At 34.7% G+C, this 23,829-nt stretch overlaps 1 protein-coding gene across 1 annotated transcript in view; it reads left to right on the top strand.

Moving 5' to 3' along the window:
* Window positions 1-13,614, top strand: part of LOC111049327 (protein Smaug homolog 1) — a 28,341-nt gene extending 14,727 nt beyond the window's left edge. The window contains exons 6-12 of the mRNA XM_039438451.1: window positions 1,340-1,500; window positions 3,542-3,707; window positions 4,645-4,850; window positions 5,646-5,787; window positions 8,717-8,870; window positions 10,884-11,130; window positions 13,233-13,614. Coding sequence (XP_039294385.1) covers window positions 1,340-1,500; window positions 3,542-3,707; window positions 4,645-4,850; window positions 5,646-5,787; window positions 8,717-8,870; window positions 10,884-11,130; window positions 13,233-13,439 — 1,283 coding nt within the window. The 3' untranslated portion in view covers window positions 13,440-13,614. The remainder of the gene's footprint in view (window positions 1-1,339; window positions 1,501-3,541; window positions 3,708-4,644; window positions 4,851-5,645; window positions 5,788-8,716; window positions 8,871-10,883; window positions 11,131-13,232) is intronic.
* Window positions 13,615-23,829: the final 10,215 nt, after the last annotated feature.

Below are 23,829 nucleotides of genomic sequence, written 5' to 3'. Positions count from 1 at the left end.
AATGACGGTTACTAAAAAACCATGTTTTTCACGATTTTCTCAAAAACGGCTCTAACGATTTTTTTAAAATTCATACCCTGTATAGTTATTTATCCGCTCTATCAACTGGCATGAGTCTTTTTCCTGGGAAACTAATGGGGGGTCCACCCCATCCTTGAGAAATGGACTTTGTAACCTCCTTCTCGTGCATGAGGTAGGTAGGTAGAGCAGTTTAAAAAGAACACAGTCATAGTCAAGATATTTCATCTGTAGAGCAGCTGTTTTGACGACTTTTAAGAAAATCATCGAATTTCACAATTTACACAAAGGAAAAAGTATTCTGAAAACAATCATATACACATATACAGTAGTCTGATCATAGTTTCAAATATGTTGCCGCCAATCGTCATTATGTTATTCCCCTAAATTATTCTCGTTTGAGAATGAGGCTTAGGCTACAGTTCAATGAGCAAGGAAAGTTGTGTGAGTGTACCACACCAGATTTTGTATCTTTTCGGATGCAACACGTTGCTTTTGAGAAAATACAAAAGAGCATCTGTTGATTATGGAAAGATACATTTTCAAAAATATTCCATGTTTTTGAACGGGTAGTATTGTAGTCCGCCGATGGACAAAGCTACAGGACCCGGACTGTACATCAAAATATATTTAAATGTAAAAAATATTTTTTCTTTCACTTTTTGTGTAGTTGAGAAGTTGATATTGTATTAATTATTCATATTAAATAAAAATACCAAGAAATTGTCAAAAATTACAGTTTTCTGTGGTGTGAAAATTTATGGTTTTTGACAATTTCTTAGGGCCGGTTTCCGAGCTCGGGATTTAGCTAAGTCCTAGACTGCAAACAGCTGGAGTCAGAAAATTGGCTTTCCAAAACGGGGCGTAGTCGCAGCTTTTATAACAGTAGTCGTAGTTTTTATTTTCTCATTTATATAATTGGAAACGTTTTTACTTGACGAAATTTGATATTCCTAAATAATTCAAAATAGCTGAAACTTTACACTATTTTCTCTTTATTTTATTTTGTGTTCAATTTTCTAGTTTTTCGAAATTTAATTCAAACGTGACTATGACAATGACTGCGACTACGCCCCGTTTTGGAAAACCAATTTTCTGACTCAGCCGTTTAAAGTCTAGGACTTAGCTAAATCCCGAGCCCGGAAACCGCCCCTTAGTCTTTTTATTTAATATAAAAAATAGTTTCATGTTTCATCGATTCAATCGTGTTTCAGTATTAAATAGTTTCAATTTCATCGAGAATGAATGATTACATACGAGTATAATGTTTTATTTTCCAATGATGCTTGTCGTTTGAATTTATATGTTTGCCATTTTTCAGCTTGCCAGGCTTCTGCTGCTTCAGTTTCGGCTGGTATTAATGTGCCTGGTGGTAGTATTACGGCGATTAGTGATGAAGGAGCCTTCCAGCAGAAAACCAGACGAAGCAACAGTCTGACACCACCTTTCGGGATTACTCCACCTAACGAAGCCACCTCACAGGTACAGTATATTGCAACACGATGCACCATATATACAGCTCTCTATCAGAATGATTCACAGTATACAGAGTGTCCAACGAAAGGTGTAACAATTAAAAAACTTAGATTCTTCATGAAATTTGCAATAGAAAATGTCTAGTAAAATTTTCTTATATCGACCTTACTTTTCAATATACAGCCACTGTTGTTCAAGAAGTAACATCTTACAATTTAACACCAGCTGTTATATTTAAATATACCAGCATGAACTGTGAAAATCCAAACACAGCTGTGTTTGAGAAGAAAATACCTAATTAGAACCGTACGAATTAAAATGATGATATGATGTCCTGAAAAAAGGTGCCCATAAGTCAGGGAGTGATTCCTCTCATCAAAAGAAGAAAAAATGTACTAATTAACATAGGTCAGAAAATGCTTAGTTACCAAGTTATACAGGGTGAAAGATTTCGTCTGAATTTCAGTTCTCCTGCCGAAACGAAGCCCTATGGGTATTTGTTGGCTGTTAATTAAGACGTACAATTAGCGTAATTTATGTAAAATGAACTGAGAAATTGAATAAAACCGTTTCCAGACGTGTAGCTACAGTAATGTTTAAGATATGTGACGAAATATGCGAAACTTGGTCCCGAAAAACAAGTTCCTTCAAGGTTTGAAGCAGATTTACTATGTTAAATGTACAATAAAAAATAAGTATTTTTCTACAGAAGTTGTAGAAAAATTAATTTTGAAGAGAAATATGTAGAATAAGTCTATAATAGACAAACGTAACCTTTAAAAAATCCTTAATTACATATGCAACGCATGAAAAATAGGCAAAATCTGTGAGCTCTCTACAAATGTAATCAAGGATTATTTTTTTATAGGCTGCGTTTGTCTATTATAGACTTATTTAATAACATCTTTCTCTTCGAAAGTAAACTTTCTACAATTTCTGTAATAAAATATTTTGTGTTTATTGTACATTTAACATGCAAACCTTAACCTTCAAACCTTGAAGGTACTTGTTTTTCGGGACCAAGTTTCGCATATTTCGTCACATATCTTAGACTTTTTGTGTAGTTGAGAAGTTGATATTGTGGTAATTATTCATATTGAATGAAAAAGACTAAGAAATTGTCAAAAAACCACTGATTTATTGATAATTAGAAAGACCGGTTTCGGTTATTACACCATTGTCAATCTCTGATAAACTAAAACTAAATACAAGAGCAGCAGAATTTATACTAGTAGGCGAGTACTGCTATTGGTCGAGGGCAGTACTCGCCTACTAGTATAAATTCTGCTGCTCTTGTATTTAGTTTTAGTTTATCAGAGATTGACAATGGTGTAATAACCGAAGCCGGTCTTTCTAATTATCAATAAATCAGTGGTTTTTTGACAATTTCTTAGTCTTTTTCATTCAACATATCTTAGAAATTACTGTAGCTACAGGTCTGGTAACGGTTTTATTCAATTTCTCAGTTCATTTTACATAAAGTAGGTACGCTTTGTACATCTCAATATTAACAGCAACCAAATATCCGTTGGGCTTCTTTTTGGCAGGGGAACTGAAATTCAGACGAAATCTTTCACTCTGTATAACTTGGTATCCAAGCATTTTCGGACCTATGTTAATTGGTACATTTTTTCTTCTTTTGATGATAGGAAAAACGCCCTGACTTATGGGCACCTTATTCCAGCACACTCTGTATATCGATGTTTCGATATTTTTGAAAACGTTAATTACTAGAAAATTATCAGTAAAAATCTAATTCCGATGATGTGGTTGCAAAAAGGATAAATTTTCTATAATATTCATATAATTTGTTCCTTTGTGTGACGGTTTTTGAACTTTTATTAGCGCTCAAAGTTGAAAAAGTACATTCGTAGAGTTCAAAACCTAATTACAAACAATTTAAATGATGATAAAAGTTCAAAAACGTCAAAGTTGAAAATTATATGAATTTTATTGTAAATCTCTTCATCTTTCCAAACACAACTAGTGGCGATTTTAAAGTTTTTTTTATAAAGTGTAATATTAATTTGGCAAAATATTTTTGCAGGATGACATGGTGCAAGAAAAAGCGCGACGTTTCTCTCTCTCTTCAGACAGAGAGGTTCAGAATGCCGGACCTCCTCTCTCCCCGCAATCTTCACAGGCCTCCTCAGGCAGTGGCTCAGAGGTGCATCTCGAAGATCTCAAGCCTAACGATAATCCTGGAATGAGAGGTGACCTATTCATTTATTCATTCATTCGATCATTCATTCATGTATTCATTCATTCATTCATTCGTTCGTTCATTCATTTATTCATTCATTCATTCTTTCGTTCGTTCATTCATTCATTCGCTCATTCATTCAAACATTCATTCATTCGTTCATTCATTCAATCATCCATTCGTTCGTTCATTCGTTCATTCATTCCGACACGAACAATTTCGATCGAATGCAATTCAAGATGGCGGCTAAAATCGCAAAAATGTTGTCAAAAACAGCGGTTTTCGCGATTTTCTCAAAAACGGTTCCAACGATTTTGATCGAATTCTAACCTATAATAGTCATTGATAAGCTCTATCAACTGCCACAAGTCCCATATCTGTAAAAATTTCAGGAGCTCCGCCCCATCTATGCAAAATTTGTTTTTAGATTTACAATTATCAGGTTTCAGATACAATATAAACAAAAAATTTCAAGTGGGAAAGATTGAGCATGAAAATCTCTACAATTAATGCTTAGTAACATTTTCACCTAAAATTAAAAATAAGCTCGAAATTCCAGAAAATGTGATTATTCAAATGCAAACTGTTGATTCTATTAAATCATTCACTATGAAGAGATAGCAGACCTCGTGTGTCTCTAGCGTTATTGTCCTGTCACCAGCTGGCTCAGATCTTTGAATAGTAGACTTGATATGCGCGTGAACACTGGCGTCAGGTGATCGATTTTCATAACGGCAAGGAGCGTTGTTTGAGTGCGCCACACCAGATTTTTTATATTCTGATTCATAGTTTCTGATTGATGATTTGGCGTAGAAATTGAAATGGACGTAACCGACATAATATTTGAGACAAAATTAGGAAATTGAAGAAGTTTTGGGCAAAAGCCTATTACTATTAAACTATTGTATTGTTTGCTCTATCCAATAATTTTGCTGTTTGTTTTGCAGACCTACATTGTTGGCTGAAATCGTTGAGACTGCACAAGTACGCTATCCACCTGTCGACGTTGACCTACGATCAGATGATGTCTTTGAACGAGGACACTTTCGACCAAATCATAGCGGCCAAGGTCACGCAGGGGGCACGCCGCAAAATGCTCCTGTCCATCACAAAACTCAGAGAACGCTACAGTATTCTCTGTAAATTGGAACAGGTAGGTGAGAAATTCATCAAAAAATATCATGTTTTATTTATGATTTGAAATGTTTTATTGGCAGAAATAAAAAACTACAACATCTTAGAAATACATAATAAAAGCAATACAAATTTTACATGGGAAAATACTATTACAAAATAAAATGAAATGCCAATTGAGTATTTGCATCTCGAGTTACTAGACCTGTTTGAGATGGTGATATAAAAATTGATAACAAAACTAGCGCTAAAAAGTAGTTACTGAAGCCGACAGTTACTGGGCTGACAAATAATTTTTTAATAGTAGCGCTCATCGAATTTCCATGTAGCTGTTTTACCCTGTTGTCAATATTTGCAGTAGCAGAAGTCTTCGTGGTGATTTACAGCATTTAATTTGGATTTTCGTTTAATAACAATAGAATTATTAGTGAATACCAAACAAACTGTAGAAACACTCAAACTTAAAAAAAGTAAATTCGTATGGCTTTTGTTGGTGGGGAGTCCCTTGCGGGAAGGTCCCACCGCCTGAATGAATAATTTAAGCCGTCAATAGGCCTTACGACTGTCATACTTCAGCCGGGACCGACAGTTTAACGTGCCCATCCGATAACACGGGAGTGATCTGGTTAAAAAACGTTTGGTATTGAGAGGGTTTGAACCCGGGATCTCTATGCTGCTACGCAGGCACTCTATCCACTAGACCACGGATTACTCCACTCAAACATATTTTTGCTATAGATTTCATTTTCTAATCTTTTTTTTCAACTAATGAGATTATTGTGAATATTGCATTCACTAAGTTTGTTTTTTTCAGGATGTGATAAACAATGGCAACCTCCTTATTGCAACAGAAGAATTGAAAACTATTCTAGAATCACCCATGAGGGCCTCGCCTGACGAAGAGAAAGAAACAGTAGATGATATACCTTTCCATTTTACTAAAGTTTTAGGAAAAGGTAAGTCTATGGCCCAGTTGCACAAAAGCCTGTTTAATTTAATCATGTGAGAAGCCACTGAAAGGGTGGAATCAACTAAGAGCAATGTTTGCTTGAATGAAAACCAAGTGGAAAATAATATACATTCTAAAGTCACTTACAACTTGGCTCATATATTGTCAGATCGTCTTTGTTTTGCATCAACGATGCAAAATCATAAACGATTTAATCAGATTTAAACATTCTCCTGTTCATACAATACAATTGATTCAATAAAATAGACGAATCTAGTGCAACGGGGACAAATCAGAGAAGGCTCTTTAGATAAGAAGGCTTCTCTGATTGCATCTTCTAGATTTAATCAAGGTTAAATTTCAACAGGCTTCTGTGCAACCGAGCCTATGTATCTATATTTCATCTTCAAATCTTCATTACCTTGTAGCTTACTTGTTGCTTGTTAGTCTCTTTAATACACTTGTATGAAATCCTTTATGAACTGTTTAGCTTTCAAATTTAATGATAGAATGTGCATTATAATCTCCACATATAATGGGGTCCACGTTATAATGACAGTATTTGATTCAACATAGGTGTTGCTATCCTTGCCTATCATTCGACAAAGCAGATAGAGCTATCCTTTTCTACCTCCGCAACGTTGCCTGATAATTGTTCAACAATGTAAAATTATAATCAATTTACAAAATTACTACTAGTAATTCACTCGCCTACTAGTATAAATTCTGCTGCTCTTGTATTTAGTTTTAGTTTATCAGAGATTGACAATGGTGTAATAACCGAAACCGGTCTTTCTAATTATCAATCAGTGGTTTTTTGACAATTTCTTAGTCTTTTTCATTCAAATTTACAAAATAGTGAATCTCAGTTATGAAAATTTATTATTCAATCAATGGGTGCTGGGGCGGAGTTGAGGAAGATGGTGGATGATGTCAGGGAGGAGGGGAGATACTTGATGCTGAAGAGAATAGCACAGGACAGTAGGAGTGGCCGTAGTCGAGTGGATTAGATGCTGGCTTTGAAATCCAAAGACCCGGGTTCGAATCCCAGCCGGGGCAGGATATTTTTCTCGGGCCACTCCCGTGTTTCGGATGGACACGTTAATCCGTCGATCCCGGCTGTCTAAAAAGCAGTCGTTAGGTCGTGTCAGAGGCCCTGAAATTGATCCGTTGCGACCTGAAAACTCTGACATCAGACCTGAGCCAGCCAGGTCACACGATATTATTATTATTTATTAGCACAGGAATGATTGATTGAGTGAGTACTTTATGTAGATTACAATATATACTGGCTTTTACACTTATATACAAAAGCTTACAATACAGCAAGATTATAGATGAATTTACATAATATAGACTAAGAAAATGATTTTTGAACTGCATATGATATGAAAAAAGCAATTGGTAATAGCTATGGATAATATTGTTATGCATCCACATAAATTGGCGGAGCTTTGGACATATCAATGTCCATTCTTTGGAAAGAATGTTAAAAATATCCTTCCCACTAACTCTACCAAAACCAGGATTGATTGATTGATTGATTGATTGATTGATTGAGTACTTTATTTATGTAGATTACAATATATACTGGCTTATACACTTATATACAATAGCTTACAATACAGCAAAATTATAGATGAATTTACATAATATAGACTAAGAAAATAATTATTGAACTGTATGATATGAAAAAGCAATTTGTAATATAATAACTATAGATAATAATTATATTGTTATGCATCTACATAAATTGGCGGAGCTTTGGACATATCAATGTCCATTCTTTGGAAAAAATATTAGAAATATCCTTCCCACTAACTCTCTACCAAAACCAGGACAGAGAGGAATGGAGAAGAGGGAATCATGTATGGACCTGCCCTAGGGCAGAACACTGATGATGATCATGATTATTATTATTAATGTTCAATCATTGATAAATTTTCTTGACAAATGAAATATAATTGATTATTTCAAACAAGAAAGAACAGTTAATATTATATAAGGTATACCGGTATCAGCTATCCTTTATGGAAGACAGTGGCAAGACATAGAATCGGCTACGCCGTTCTCCTATCTTTCTCCACTGCCATTATAACGTGGACCTCACTATATTAGTGAATAGAAGGCAGTGGCAAGGTAGATTATCGGCGACGCTGTTCTCCTATCTTTTTCCACCGCCATTATAACGTGGATGTCACTATAGTAGTTTATTATTTTAAACGATAATGTACAGTTAATGTACATCAGTAAACTAGTATCAGCTACCGTCTACAGAAGGCATTGACAAGATGGAGGAACGGCAACGATGTTTCCCTATCTATTTCTACTGCCATTATAACGTGGATGTCACTATAGTAGTTTATTATTTTAAAAGAGAATGAACAGTTAATATTACATCAATAAACCTGTATCAGCTACCGTCTATAGAAGGCATTGACAAGATGGAGGATCGGCAACGTTGTTCTCCCATCTTATCCACTGCCATTATAACTGCCACTATATTATAGTAAGGTCCACGTTATAATGGCAGTGGAGAAGATAGGAGAACAAAGTTGCCGATCCTCTGTATTGTCAATGCCTTCTATAGACCATAGCTGATACAGGTTTATTGATGTAATATATTAACTGTTCATTCTTGTAAATTGACTGTTTATTAACAGTCAATTTTATAGCTTATTAACTGTTCATTCATGTTTTATTAAGAAACTATATTTTTAAATAATTTCATAATGAATTTTCATAATTGAGATGAAATAGTTTGTTAATGAATTATTAGTTCTACATTGATAAAAGACGATCTGGCAACAGTGAAAAGCGAGAAAGAGATAGCGCTATCCGCTTTGTCGAATGATAGACAAGGATAGCAATACCATTGCCAATCAAACACTGCCATTATAACGTGGATGTCACTATATTAGTGTATTTTGTTACAGTTTGTACGCAGTTGATAGTGAATGGCCTGAGAGATGACGACTCAATTTATCGATTCAAGAATCTTCTGGACGTGACCCTGAGTCATGAGGCGTTTGTCAATCATCATCGAAGGATAGCCTCGTGGAAAGTACAAATTGAAAGATTGATAGAATCGTGAGTAATGTTGAATAAATAGAATCGTAAGAAATAGGATTGTAAGTTATGTTAAATTATTACAATCGTAATAAATACAAAAATCTGGTGTGGCGCACTTACACAACTTTCCTTGCCGTTATGGAAATTTATCACCTGACGCTAGTGTTCCCGCGCATCTCAAGTCTACTATCCAAAGATCCAAGCCAGCTGGTGACAGGACAATAACGCTGGAGACACACGAAGTTTGCTATCTCTTCATAGTGAATGATTTAATAGAATCAACAGTTGCCAACAGTTTGCAATTGAAATAATAACATTTTCTCGGATTTCGAGCTAATTTTGAATTTCAGGTGAAAATGTTACTGAACATTAATTGTAGATATTTTCATGCTCAATCTTTTCCACTTGGAATTTTTTGTTTAAATTGTATCTAAAGCCTGATAATTGGGAATCTCAAATCTAACTTTGCATAGATGGGACGGAGTTCCTGGTTTTTATACAGATATGAGACTTGTGGCAGTTGATAGAGCTTATCAATGACTATTTTAGGTATGAATTTGATTAAAATCGTGGGAGCCGTTTTCGAGAAAAACGCAAAAACCCCTGTTTTTGACAACATTTTCACCATTTTATCCGCCATCTTGAATTGCATCAGATCAAAATTGTTCGTGTCGGATCCTTATATTGTAAGGACCTTAAGTTCCAAATTTCAAGTCATTCCGTTAATTGCGAGATGCGATATCGTGTACACAGAAGCACATACACTCATACACACACACATACACATACACACACACACACACCACACACACACACACACACACACACACATACATACATACATACAGACCAATACCCAAAAACCACTTTTTTGGACTCAGGGTACCTTGAAACATATAGAATTTTAGAAATTGGGGTACCTTAATTTTTTTCGGAAAGCAATACTTTCCTTACCTATGGTAATAGGGCAAGGAAAGTAAAAATTGATAGAATCGTAAATTTGTTGAATTAATATAATCGTAGGAAATGATCTCTCTTCAGAATCACAGATATACTAATGTAATTTAGACTAAAAAATGTAACTTAAGGTTACATTCTACACAACCCCTAGCAATAATATTATACTCTTGATATCCTGTAAATTCAAGTATAGTCAGCTAAGCTTTAGTCTTAGAAATTTCTGTATCTTCACAGGCTTTAAATTATTTTAGATAACTCAATTTTTTCTAGTTTCAAGTTATAATTCAGTGAAATGTTCCTAATTCATTCATCAATTCAATCCATTCAAATTTGAAAAATGTATTGCACTATAGTAATCATTTTAAACATCCAGTAGTATTTCGTTATACATCCAGTTATTTCATTATACAGTTATAATAAAATATTCCATCTAAAAATGTGTAGTTACCATGTTTATTCTGGACTTGAATTGTATAGAAATTATACGTATTACAATCATTTTTTGAATGTGTTATCACTTCAAATAGAGCAGCAAAGATATGAACGATGAAGAATCAATCACAAAAACCCAACCTTAAACTCGTACACCTGTTTTTCGCCCACAGACCTACGTCGAAGACACAAAAACTTAATTCAGGTCTTTGACTACAGACGTATCGCTCGTGACTTAGGTATTGTTAGTGACCAGCCTTGGGGCATAGCCACATGAAGTGCTTTTCAAACGAGTTGACAGGGCTGGAAGCTCTCCAATTGGCTGATTATCAGCTGATTCCCAAAAGCCCACTCAATCAGCCAATCACAGAGTTTCCTGATTTGCCGACTCGTCTGAATACGTCTCATGTGGCTTGACCCACCTAGATGGTAAAATATTTTGGTAACCAACTTGAAGTGTTCTTTCTTGTTTCTAATAAACTGTACGGAATATCACAACTATTTCTCAATCATCATTCTAACGAACATAGTTATTACATTAGTGTAATTAAAAGAAACATTTGTAAAATAAGATTTACAAATTTCATCATAAAATAAACTATATTTGTAATATAAATAAAATTGTTTTTGTGTTTTCAGCCGCTTCTCCACGCCCAACATGTTCCTACACCCAACCCGGCCAGTTCGCTCGCCGCCATCTTGGGGCGGACTGCCAATCCGCTATCAACCTCCCTCCACTGCCCCCACCCACTGTTCCCCCTCCATCCCCTCTCACTACCCGGCGCATGCGCAGCGCAACAGTTTGCCAGTGGTCAGCGGTCTTGAATCCAACGCCATGATGTTCCTCGCCAAACGGCCCAGTCTGCAGGACAGAACGCTGCTCGAGGTAAGAGAAAAGATAGCATAAGAGAATATACCAAGGTTTGTAGTTTCACCAGGGCTTCCGCCTGCATTTGCAGATCCCAGCTCCAAAATGGCCAAATGACCGTCATCATTTAAGAGTAAGACGTACTGTTCCTGTAGAGAAACAACAATTTTTTAGGTATGAGAAACTGAAACCATAGAAAAATATAGCATAAGAAGATATCTCATAGTTTGTAGAATTCATTCAAAATTTGGAAGTTTTGTATCAAATTATGGTGTTGTGAATGAAGTTTAGATGATACTGCATTGTGTTGATACTGTATCAGACTGCGTTGATACAGTATCATTTTGTGTTGATACTGTATAGTTTTGTGTTGATACAGTATCAATTATCGTGATGACATATAGAAAAGATAGCATAAGAAGATATCCCATGGTTTGTAGAATTCAATCAAAGTTTGGAAGTTTTGTATGAAATTATGGCCTTGTTTATCAAGTTTTGACGATACTGTATCATATTGTGTTGATACAGTATCATTTTGTGTTGATACTGTATAGTTTTGTGTTGATACAGTATCAATTATTATCGTGATAACATATAGAAAAGATAGCATAAGAAGATATCCCATGGTTTGTAGAATTCAATCAAAGTTTGGAAGTTTTGTATCAAATTATGGCGTTGTTTATCAAGTTTTGACGATACTGTATCATATTGTGTTGATACTGTATTGTTTTGTGTTGATACTAAATCATTTATGGTGATTCCATAGAGAAACGATAGCATAAGAAGATATTCCATGGTTTGTAGAATTCATTCAAAGTTTGGAAGTTTTGTATCAAATTATGGCGTTCTTTATCAAGTTTTGACGATACTGTATCATATTGTGTTGATACTGTATTGTTTTGTGTTGAGACTGTATCGTTTTGTGTTGATACTAAATCATTTATGGTGATACCATAGAGAAAAGATAGCATAAGAAGATATGCCATGGTTTGTAGAATTCATTCAAAGTTTGGAAGTTTTGTATCAAATTATGGTGTTGAGTATCAAGTTGAGATGATACTGTATCATATTGTGTTGAAAATGTATCGTTTTGTGTTGATACTGTATCATTCATGGTGATACCATAGAGAAAAGATAGCATAAGAAGATATTCCATGGTTTGTAGAATTCATTCAAAGTTTGGAAGTTTTGTATCAAATTATGGCGTTGTGTATAAAGTTGAGACTATACTGTATCATATTGTGTTGATACTGTATCATTTATGGTGCAACATTGTACTGGCTATAATAATGTTTTAGAATAGCACCTGCTATCAAATTATGGTGTTGTGTATCAATTTTAGACTATACTATATCATATTGTGTTGATACTGTATCGTTGTGTGTTGATACTGTATCATTTATGGTGATACCATACAGAAAAGTTAGCATAAGAAGATTCCTTGGTATAAGGCGTTTATGTTCAAAATGTCACTGTTGACTCAAGCCGATATTCCAGCAGTTCTTTTGGTGGAGCTATATGATGCTGTAGTCTCCCATATTGTGCCGTTCTTACACTCCCACACCAACAAAACAGTAATAATAGACAGTAGTCGACAGTAATCGGCTTGAAATTTAGAACATTACCGACCTATAACATGCAATATACTCTCATGCTATCTTTTCTCTTTGGTATTATTCAGTTAATTCAATTTAAAACTTGATAATGACATCATAGCCGAAACATGTTGTGTAGACAGAACGAAAACTATAAGGGTACTTGATAATTCATTCGTGACAACAATGTAGCACACAAAGTTTAACCCAGTTTATTTTTTTTATTGATGCTCTCATTAGATTTTAGAACAAAGTCAATGATATACTGAATGTATAAAAAAAAACTCCAATGGAAAATTCGAAACCGTTTATGATCTGGAAAGAAAACGGAGTTTTGCACTTCAACAACCCATAACTCGCTTATTAGACTCACTTAAAAATTTCAGTTTCCACTTTTTCTCACTCTTATAATGATCGTAACAATTATATTGAAAAAGATTATCCGATTTAAATGATAAAAAAGGTCTACCGAATAGCCTTGAACCAATGAACAAATTAAGCTAATTCGAACATTTTTTTTCACAGTTAAAAGCAGCCGACGCACACAGTGGTATACAGAGGACCCAATCGGCGCCTCCGAACCCCGCAGTCAGCAATACAGCGTCAGGTGTGACGTCATCACAGCCAGGTGTGACGTCATCACCCGTCAGTGAGCCAGAGATTAACACACGTCTGGAGACGCTCTGCAGACAGATGACCGAGAAGGCCTTGAGCGGTGGTGCAGAACTATAATAAGTATTACACTTCTTCTGTGTGCCTATATATTTGTATCTATTTATTTATTGTTTCTGAAAAAAAATACAAAAACAATTTGTAGTCCGCTTGCCACGAGTTGACCACTGGCTGATAGATAGATTGTCTCTATACGATAGGTTGATATCTATCTATTTATTGTCTCAGAAAATAATACAATAGTTATTTGTGCAACTAGTGCGCAAAGTGACAGTTTGCTGCACCGAAAGAAACGTTTACGCCCGAGCCGTAGCGAGGGCGGAATGGTTTCTTGAGTGCAGCAGAGGAACTTTGCGCACGTATTTCACATTAAGTTTTTCCTACAGTTACCATTGAATATGAAAAGTGGGTAATTATGGGTAAAATTGCCTGAAATGCATCAAATGTTTTTCTGTGTAATTTTATTATTGATAAAAACCTTAATCCTAAAATCCTAAAGTCCTCGTTGTCCTTGGTTATAATATATAATGAATAATAATTAGCGCGTTGTGCTTGGTTGCACCTCTGCTCACTATAGCAGCCACAGCAGTCACTGTTACCAACTTCATTTTGATTTTGCTGCACTGTTGCTCCATATAACCTACTAAGTATTTTGCGTTGCAATGTTGCAAATCTGGAGTGCAGAAAAATTTTTCCCGCACTAGAGCGGAAAAGTGATTCTTTGCGTTCTGTAATCAGTGCAGCAATGGCCACTTTTCAACGTAACTGTAGGAAAAAACAATTTGTAGTCCGCTTACCACGAGTTGACCACTGTCACTATCTGCCACTATCTATTGATAGATAGATAGATTGTATCTATTGTCTTTACATAAATAAATATATAGATAATTGCCTTTACTTATCACACTTCAAAATATTACAAGTGTTGTGGCACAGAACAAAATACAGAATGGAAAGTCGGCTATAGTGAGGTCCACATTATAATGGCAGTGGAGTAAGATAGTACAAAAACATTGACGATCCTCAGTCTTGTCAATGCCTTCTATATAGGTAGCTGATACAGGTTTATTGGTTTAATATTTACTGTTCATTCTCGTTTAAAATAATCAACGACATTTTATTAAGCAAGAAATTATATTTCCAATAATTTCATAATGAATGTACATCATTAGGATGAAATATTTTTTCAATTAATTATCAATTCTACATTGTTAAAAGACGATCTGGCAACAGAGCAAAGCGAGAAAGAGATAGCGCTATCTGCTTTGTTGAATGATAGCCAAGGATAGCAATACCATTGCTAATCAAACACTGCCATTATAAGGTGGACCTCACTATAGTATCCTGACGCCAAAATCCGCCATCTTGAAATAAAGTTCAGCATTGTAATAGTACTGTAGAGATGGGAAGTTCGGATCACTCTACTGATCCGGGTCAATCGGTCTCGTTCACTGCTGCGACCCGTTCAAAAGACCCAGTTAGCGGTAATTTTAATTTCTAACAAGATGGCGCAGTCACGTGACGTGGTATTGGTGCTCTCAAGTCTTGGCGTCATGTAAAATGCATTGTTTGGATTGGTACTTTCCATTCAGTATGTATTCTGTGGCTGTGGGCGAAGTTGAGACAATAAGAGCCTCCTCTTCTACTCAACACAACAGTTTTCAGTTAGTGGCCAACCTAATAGACATAATTATTTTCAACCGGTTTTGAGTAGTTGATAGATAGATAACTCAGCCTTTATTTATCAAACTTTAGATTATAACAAGTGTTGTAGGTGAAGTTGAGGTGATAAAGAGTCCCCTCCTCCTAAATAATAAGAGAGATTGTTGGCAGCCATCTTGTTTGCGTCATTGGCGCCAATTTTAAATAAAGACAATAATAACATTGCAAACTTTATTGGTTCTCGTGAAATTAATCACGGTTAGAATTTAACCGGCTTCAGTGCAACCGGGCCTAGGACTAGGGGACACGTTATTTACAAAGTTCCTGGACAATCTTTACTGGAAATAAAATAAAATAGAACAAATTTCACAAACAATGGAAGAAAGCTTTAAAATTGTATCTGAAGTACATTGTCTTCAATAGTCTGTATGTGTTTTAATCCTAATTGAATTAGGTAGACGAAACTACAATGAAATGAGTTTATAGGTACATTTTTCTCAAAACTAAAACAGGTATATACTGTTCACTATACATACCTATTTCGTCTACCCGATTTCCACCAGCGAGCAATTTGTACTGTTGCTGGTTGTGATTTTCATTTTCATTATAGTAAATGTTTTTGTCTATTGTTTAATATCATATTGTATATTTCATGAAAAAATGGAACCTGTACACTACCTGAGTCGTACATGTACGGATTTTCATCAGTCAACTTTATGGAAGGTCAGGGTCGGTCTTTTTCTGTGAGCTCTGTAATTTCTCCTTCCAAGTTACCAGCCAGGGGTCATCTTGTGGTGTGTTGTGCCATCTAAAGGTGCGTACATACTCATGTGCCACCAACACACGCATTCGCTTTCCATCAGCCGATACTATGCTTGTTTCTGCTTTATATCTGTATCATAATGTTTCTGTACAAAACGAGATATTTATATAATACCGGGTGAGCATAAATTATTGAACACATTTCATAGGTGAATAAAAAAATAACAAATGAGTGTACTTACATGAATATTGATTTATTGAAAAGCCAATTTCAAATAGTTTTATTTAGAACACATGAAAAGTTCAACAAATTTCTACATGAGCACCTTTTGTTGCACGTAAAATATCTAGACGATATTCAATTTCACGCCATACATTGTCGATTATTTCTGGAGTGATGTCCTGAATTACGGCTACAATTCTTCGTTTTAGTTCGTCAATATTACGTAGCTTCGTTGCATACACCTTATTTTTGACAAATCCCCAAAGGAAGAAATCGAGTGGTGTAATATCAGGCGATTGAGGAGGCCAGGAAATCGGTCCATCGCGGCCAATCCAACGTTCAGGAAATTGTTCATCCAGGTAATTTCGAACATGTAGACCCCAATGTGGAGGTGCCCCATCTTGTTGGTAGTAAACATTTGGCTGTCGATATTCGATTTGTGGTACTGCATACTCTTGTAGCATGTCAAGATACGAAGCACTAGTCACGGTAGGCTCGGCGAAAAAGAACGGGCCGATAACGCCATATGCAGCCAACGCACACCAAACATTAACCTTGGGGCTATCACGTTCAACCTCTTGAACAACATGAGGGTTTTCGCTACCCCAAATCCGACAATTATGACGGTTAACAACACCGTTGACATGGAAGGTAGCTTCGTCAGAGAAGATAACCTTTCTTAAAAAATCATTATCTTCTTCAACTTTGTTCAGAATTTCGACAGCGAAATTGTACCGGCGTGGTTTATCGTCTTCTTTAATGTTATGCAACAATTGAATTTTGTACGCATGCAATTTTAGGCGTTTGTGTAGCACTTTCACAATTGTCGACTGCGGTATGCCAAGTTCTAAACTCGCACGACGAGTCGATTTACTTGGGCTTCTCAGAAATGCTTCCCTTACTCGATCGACTACTTCCTCGGATACAGTAGGCCTGCCAGCACCTTTCATGTGCAATACATTTCCTGTGTCTTTAAATTGTTGATACCAACGTTTAATGGAGTTGTTAGAAGGAGGATCACGGCCATACTCTAAACGAAAACGTCTTTGAACAGTAATAACCGATTTGCTTTCGTGAAACCACAGAACGCACATAGCTTTCTCCTGCACGGTAGCCATTGCTCAACTGAGGCTCTGTCACCCCCACCATTGAGCCGACTGTGTTTCGATGAAGGTCATCACAAATTATAGCAGGTACACCAACGTTTGCCACAAAAATAGGCGCGCTACTATTATTTGATATTTTTTTATTCACCTATGAAATTTGTTCAATAATTTATGCTCACCCGGGTATTACAGATATTTATTCAGAGATTCAGCAGGCTGGACTAAATTATTTATTTATTTATTTATTATGATGAATTCGTCTATAGTGAGGTCCACTTTATAATGACAGTGGATAAAGATAGGAGAATAGAGTTGCCGTTTGTCTGCCTTGATTAATTACATTTCTACATTGTTATAAAAGGACTTGGCAACGTTTCGGAACTAGAAAAGGATAGTGCTATCTGTTTTGTCGAATAATAGACAAGGATAATTTGTATTCAGATAATTCTAGGCGCCACCTTTGTATCTTTTCATTTTTTATTTTTCTATTGTGTTGAGTGCCAAACATGAATGTGACTGATTTTTGGTCAGTGATCAAAGTGAATTGTTTTCGTAGTAAATAGTGTCTCCATTTTCTTATAGACTCCACAATGGCATAGGCTTCTTTCTCAACAGCTGAATGCCTGGTTTCACTTTGGGACAACGTTCGTGAGAAAAAGGCTACTGGTCGAGAATTTTGTGTTAATGTTGCACCAATTGCAAAATCTGATGCATCTGTCTCAATTATGAATGGTACATTTTCATCAACAAAGAGCAGTACCGCGGAAGCAATTTCTGATCTTGAGATAGAGGGAATTTCTGTATGTGGACAAGGGGGTGAATCTTTTGAGAAAAGTTTTTAATCCATCGGGAGTAATGAGCCAGTAATCCCATGAGTCGTTTCATTTCTTTAGCATTTCTTGGGGGTGGAAAGTTCATGAGTGGTGCAAGGCGTTCTGGGTCAGGTTTAATTTCTCCATGTTTTATCTCATACCCAAGGAACTTCAATGATTTTTTTGAAAATTTACATTTTTCTTCATTTATAGTCAAGCCATACAATTCAATTACTTGTTGAAATTTCTTAAGATTTCTGTCATGTTCTTCTTGATCTGAACCGCAAATGACAACATCATCCAAATAGACAAAGCAGTCGTTCAAATTCTCTCTTTCTATAAGTCCGTTTATTGTACGTTGGAAGGCAGCTACTCCATTGGTTACTCCGAATGGTATTCGTTTGAACTGATAAAGTTTTCGGCCTACTTCAAAGGCAGTGTAATGTCGTTCATTCTCAAGAATCGGTATTTGATGGTAAGCTGACTTGAAATCTACAGTACTAAAAAAGTTGTACTTGGCAATTGTGTTTACAAGATCTTCGATCAATGGGAGAGGGTATGCGTCTAAATTTGTGAATTTATTAATAGTCTGTGAATAGTCTATGACCATTCGTTTCTTCTGTCCATGGTTACAATGAAAGGCTGGGCACGCCAACTGGACTGGCTTTCCTCAATTATTCCTTCTGTAAGGAGGCGATTGACCTCATTCTTCATGAATTCATAGTCATCTTGTGGGTGTCTTCTGGATCGGGTAGTTATTGGGTGGCAATCGGGAGTCAAGTCATTGAAAAGGGAACATGGTTTTATCATGGCCTCCACCAAGAGGCAATCTTTCAAGGGTGGTGTGGTTGTAGAATTATTATCTATTACAAGAGGCTGTTTATTACCATTGAATGCTAAACTTATTGTAGAGTGATTCATCAAAAAATCGTGACCAAGTATCACATTGCAACAGCATTCTTTTAATACCAAGAGTTTAATATTGTTGTATTCATTTCCTTTGTACACAATATTGCTATAAACACATGCTTTTGTAGCGGTGTTATGTTGAACAGATGCAAATCTTATAAAACAAGAATCTGATGCAGTTTTAAATTTATTGTTTTTGCAAATTTTTCATCAATAAAACTGGCAACACTTCCGGTATCAATAAGAGCTGGTGTATTTATTCCATTCACCGAAACAATAATTGTAGCTTTAGAAAGATTACTGGCTATACCAGCTGCAGTAATAGTTGACGTAGTTAGTTTTTCTTTGAGCGTTTTACTTTTACACACATGGGAAAAGTGTCCAATTCGGGAACATTTATGACAAGTCTTTTCTATTGCAGGACATTCTTGAGAATTTGAGTGTTTTTTATATCCGCAACGTTGGCATTGAACGGATTTCTCTACAATTGCCTGTCGATTTGGGTTACAGCATTAACATCTGAGAAAGATTCACTCAAGCTTATGTTTTTATTTTCTTCAACAGAGTTTGTATAACAAGTACTTTTAAAGGAGTCGGCATATGTTTTTGCGGATTCAAGAACACGTGCTTGGGAAACGGTTTCTTGTAGACTCAAATCTCCTTGTTGAAAAAGTTTCTCTTTAATTTCAATAGAACATAACCCTGAAACAAGAGCATCTCTAATATGCTCGTTTTTGTTTTCTTCGGCTGACACTCTAGTGAAGTTACATGATAAGCTTAATCTTTTTAGTTCAGAATAGTATTGATCAATGGACTCACCTATTTGTTGTTTTGCATTAGCAAGGCAGTATCGTGCATAAATTTCGTTCTTCGGTTTAACGAACATATCTTCCAACATGGATATAGTTTCTTCATATGAAGTATAGCTTTCCACAATTTCGTATAAAGCAGGTGATAAGAAGTTTACCAATATTTCATTTTGTCTTTGGTTGTCGTTCCTTCTAAGAAATTTTCGAACGTCTTTTTCCAATGTTTCCACTCTCTCTCTGCCGTAGGCGAATCTGGGTCGATAGATAATTCCTTTGGCTTGAGAAACTTGTCAATATGTGATTCCATCTTATCTTCTTCGTAGTTACGGTTTTCAATCGTTTTTGTCTTTTTCTTTGTCGGCATTTTTATTTGATTAAATTGAAATAAGTAAACTCTTCATTTGTAGAGCTTTAATCAAATAAAATTGAACATGACTTTCTACTAGTAACGGATCAACAACATTTGATATTTATGAATGAATCAATGACAACGAAAACATATGGTTTATCATATCAGATAGCAACACCAATGTTAATCAAATACTGCCATTGTAACGTGGATATCTCTATAGTTATCATTTTCAAATGTCAAGACTATTTATTGAATTACATTATTATTTGTTATTCGACAAACCGTTATCAATGACTTGAGTATTAGACATAGCTATGGTATTATAGATAAGAGCTTGTTCACATGACAGCGATTTACGCTCGGTTGTCGCGCGGTTGGCGAATCGCTCGATTTGCCAGTCTCGTACACATTACAGCGATTCATGAGCGGTTTGCCCTCGGTTAAGGCTGTGCAAAGGCTGAAATTAAACTTTCTACTGGTTTCAAAGTTTTTCGATTCGTATAATATCATCAAGCTATCAAAATGGAAAAGTTTTCTCAGAAACATTTTTTCCGATCATTACTTTTTGAGATATTATGAGCGCCTAAAGTTTAAATTTTTGGAACATAACATTTCAAATACGGTAAGAGATAAATCCATGAGATTTGGAAGATAAATTATTCATGGTATTGTTGATTGAATAAAACAAAAAATTTCTAAAAATATCAATTCTTGAGAAAGCTATTTAATTTACTAAAAATGACCAAAAATAACTCATTATGTACCTAAATAACCTAAAAGATTATGTTCAATTATGTTTTAATGGAGAAGATTGAGTTTATACTTTTAAATGTAAATATGTTTATATTAGGCTATTAGTAATGTTTGGATTCTTGAATAATAAACACAAATAATGAAAATAAGAATTTATACTATTAATTTTTATAATGAAATGTAAATACAAATATGTTTTTATAAATTGAAAAAATAACAAATTTCTTATTTTCAATTCAATGTCCCAACCTGTGCAAGGGATGTCTTAAACTGAACTTACTAACTGAACTGAAAATTGTTATAGAATAAATTTTAATTGAACTGAAATTATAATAGAATGTCCACTATGTGAACTGCTCTGCTCGAAACCGCTCGGTTGACTGAAGACATGTGTACGCTCTCATGCCTGCTCTAGTATATCGAACCGCGCGACAACCGAGCGGTTGGACTGGAGACTACAACCGCCGCGATTCTGCGGCGACTGCTCAAACCGAGCGTTGCATGTGTACGGCACCATGTCTTTCCCTATACCTGGCAACCGCTCGGTTGGTCAACCGCGCGACAACCGAGCGTAAATCGCTGTCATGTGAACAGGATCTAAGCATAGCATCAGCTGATGGAAAGCTAAATGCGCATGTTCGTGACGCATAAGTCTGTATGCAGCTTATTGTATCTGTGTAGATATGTTTCTGTACAGCTCTGTGTTTTGTAGATAGTCTTAGATGTAAGTAGATTTAATGGAAAAAGCTTTAAAATTGTATCCGAAGTACAATATATTCAATATTCTAAATATAAAGAAAATAAAAATCTCAGTACCCTTTTTGAAATATTTCAAGTTGAAAATGGCATAAATGTCCGAAACATGTTGTGATAAAATATTTCAAAAAAGGGTACTGAGATTTTTATTTTCTTTATATTTATATTACAAGTAGCCCTATACAGAAAAGAGATTCAATATTCTGTTTGTTTTGGTCCTAATTAAATTAGGTAGATGAAATAAGATTTCAAAGACAAATTTATCCCAAAATTAACGACCCGATACAAGATTTGTTATCATTATTTATTTGTCTATCAAACACTAAGCTCCATCACATCTCGGTATGATTCTTCTCTATTAATTTATTTATTAGATTATTAATTTATTGCACAATATGAAATGAAGCCAAACCATACCAAGTCCAGTCAAAAACTTCAAATTTTACTAATTTTTATAGATAGTAGTGTCAAAATGGTGTTGATGTTGTTAAATAACATAAATGTGATTTATATACTATTTTGGTTTTGAATTGTAGTAACCCTGTAACTCACCCCTTCAGAACATTGTTAAACTGTGAAAATGTATCAGAATTGTAAGTAAATGGTGGTGTTGATGTTGTTGAATAATATATTATTATGATATAAGCTTCAAGCTCCATCAAATCTCGGTATGATTCTTTATTAATTTATTCATTAGATAATTAATTTATTGCACAATACGAAACAAACCCTTACGAAGTCCAGTCAAAAACTTCACATTTTTTGTAGATAGTAGTTTTAAAATGGTGTTGATGTTGTTAAATAATATAAATGTGATTTATATACTATTTTGGTTTTGAATTGTAGTACCCCCCTGTAACTCACCCCTTTAAAACATTGTTAAACTGTGAAAATGTATTAGAATTGTAAGTAAATGGTGGTTTAGAAATTGAAAGTATGTATTCCAATGTATGTCACGTCTTCATGTTTTTCATTGTTTATTTGTACATAATTTTTAAATTTAATTAGAGGTAAATTCGTGTGATAGTATTTAATCAAGAGTTACTGTTATTGATTTCTTTCACAATAATTGAAAAATCAAATTTAATATTTTACTCACATAACTTGAGTTACCTGTAATGATACATGGTGAAAGTAATGAGTAAAATATACGTTTTTCAAACTAAATAAATTGAAAAGTATACAAGTTCACTTATTTTAACAAAGGGCTCGTAATTATTATCACAATAATTACTTATTTATCGAGACCTCTTATTGTTGTAAATAATAAATAATTGACTGTGACAATATTTGAAGACGATCTAATCAATATATTATACTACATCACATTTACTATGAACCAGAAATTTGAGTAAAACTCATAGAATTCTCACTGCTTTTTTTCTTGTACTTTGTAAATTCATGAGAATGTACAAAATCAAATGAGAAAATGAAAAAATGAGAATGTACATTGTAGGCTACATTCTTGTACTTGTACATTTATGAGAATGAATTCTTGATTTCAAGTCTCTATATAATCTATATTATACAGTTCTAATTCGTTCACATAATATACTTGTTTAGCTCTTGATTGTCATCCTATAATTTTGTTGTAGATATTCTCAATTGTTGAGACTAAACCTGTAAAATATCATCATTATTAATTTCCAGTATAATTATTATTATTATTGTTCTTCATTGTTGTCTATTTAATATTTTATTATTATCTGTTATTGATGTGTATCTATTGAAATGCATAAAAAATTTGATATATAGTGTAGGATCATTACTTCTTACACTGCGTTTTGTAATTTTTAGAAAAAAGTTTTATAACCGACTGATTACTATAGATTTCTACGGATTTTTTTAACTGAATGCTTTAATGATATAAATTGATACTGAACGCCGCTAGTAGGTTTATTAACTGTAATTCACAATTTGAGATTGTAAGAATGTTAAATATTTTATTAATTTATAGAAATCAATCATTATTATCTTATTACCACAGTGAGGTCCACGTTATAATGACAGTATTTGATTAACTTTGATGTTGCTATCCTTGTCTATCATTCGACAAAGCAGGTAATACTATCATTTTCTAGCTCCGCAACGATGCCAACTCTGTTTTTGACAATGTAGAAATATAATTAATTAAGGCAGAGAATAGGCAACGATGTTCTTCTATATTTATCCACTGCCATTATAACGTGGACCTCACTAAAATAATTTTTCTTCCATCTAAGTGCCGGTTGCACAAAATCCGGTTAAATTTTAACCGTGATTGATTTCACGAGAACCATTCAAAGTAAGCTTTTTTGATAAGACGG

The sequence above is a fragment of the Nilaparvata lugens genome, chromosome 11 (genome assembly GCF_014356525.2).
Source record: "Nilaparvata lugens isolate BPH chromosome 11, ASM1435652v1, whole genome shotgun sequence".
NCBI lineage: Eukaryota > Metazoa > Arthropoda > Insecta > Hemiptera > Delphacidae > Nilaparvata > Nilaparvata lugens.
The sequence above is the reverse complement of the archived record's forward strand: the minus strand, read 5'-3'. Positions and strand labels throughout refer to the sequence as shown.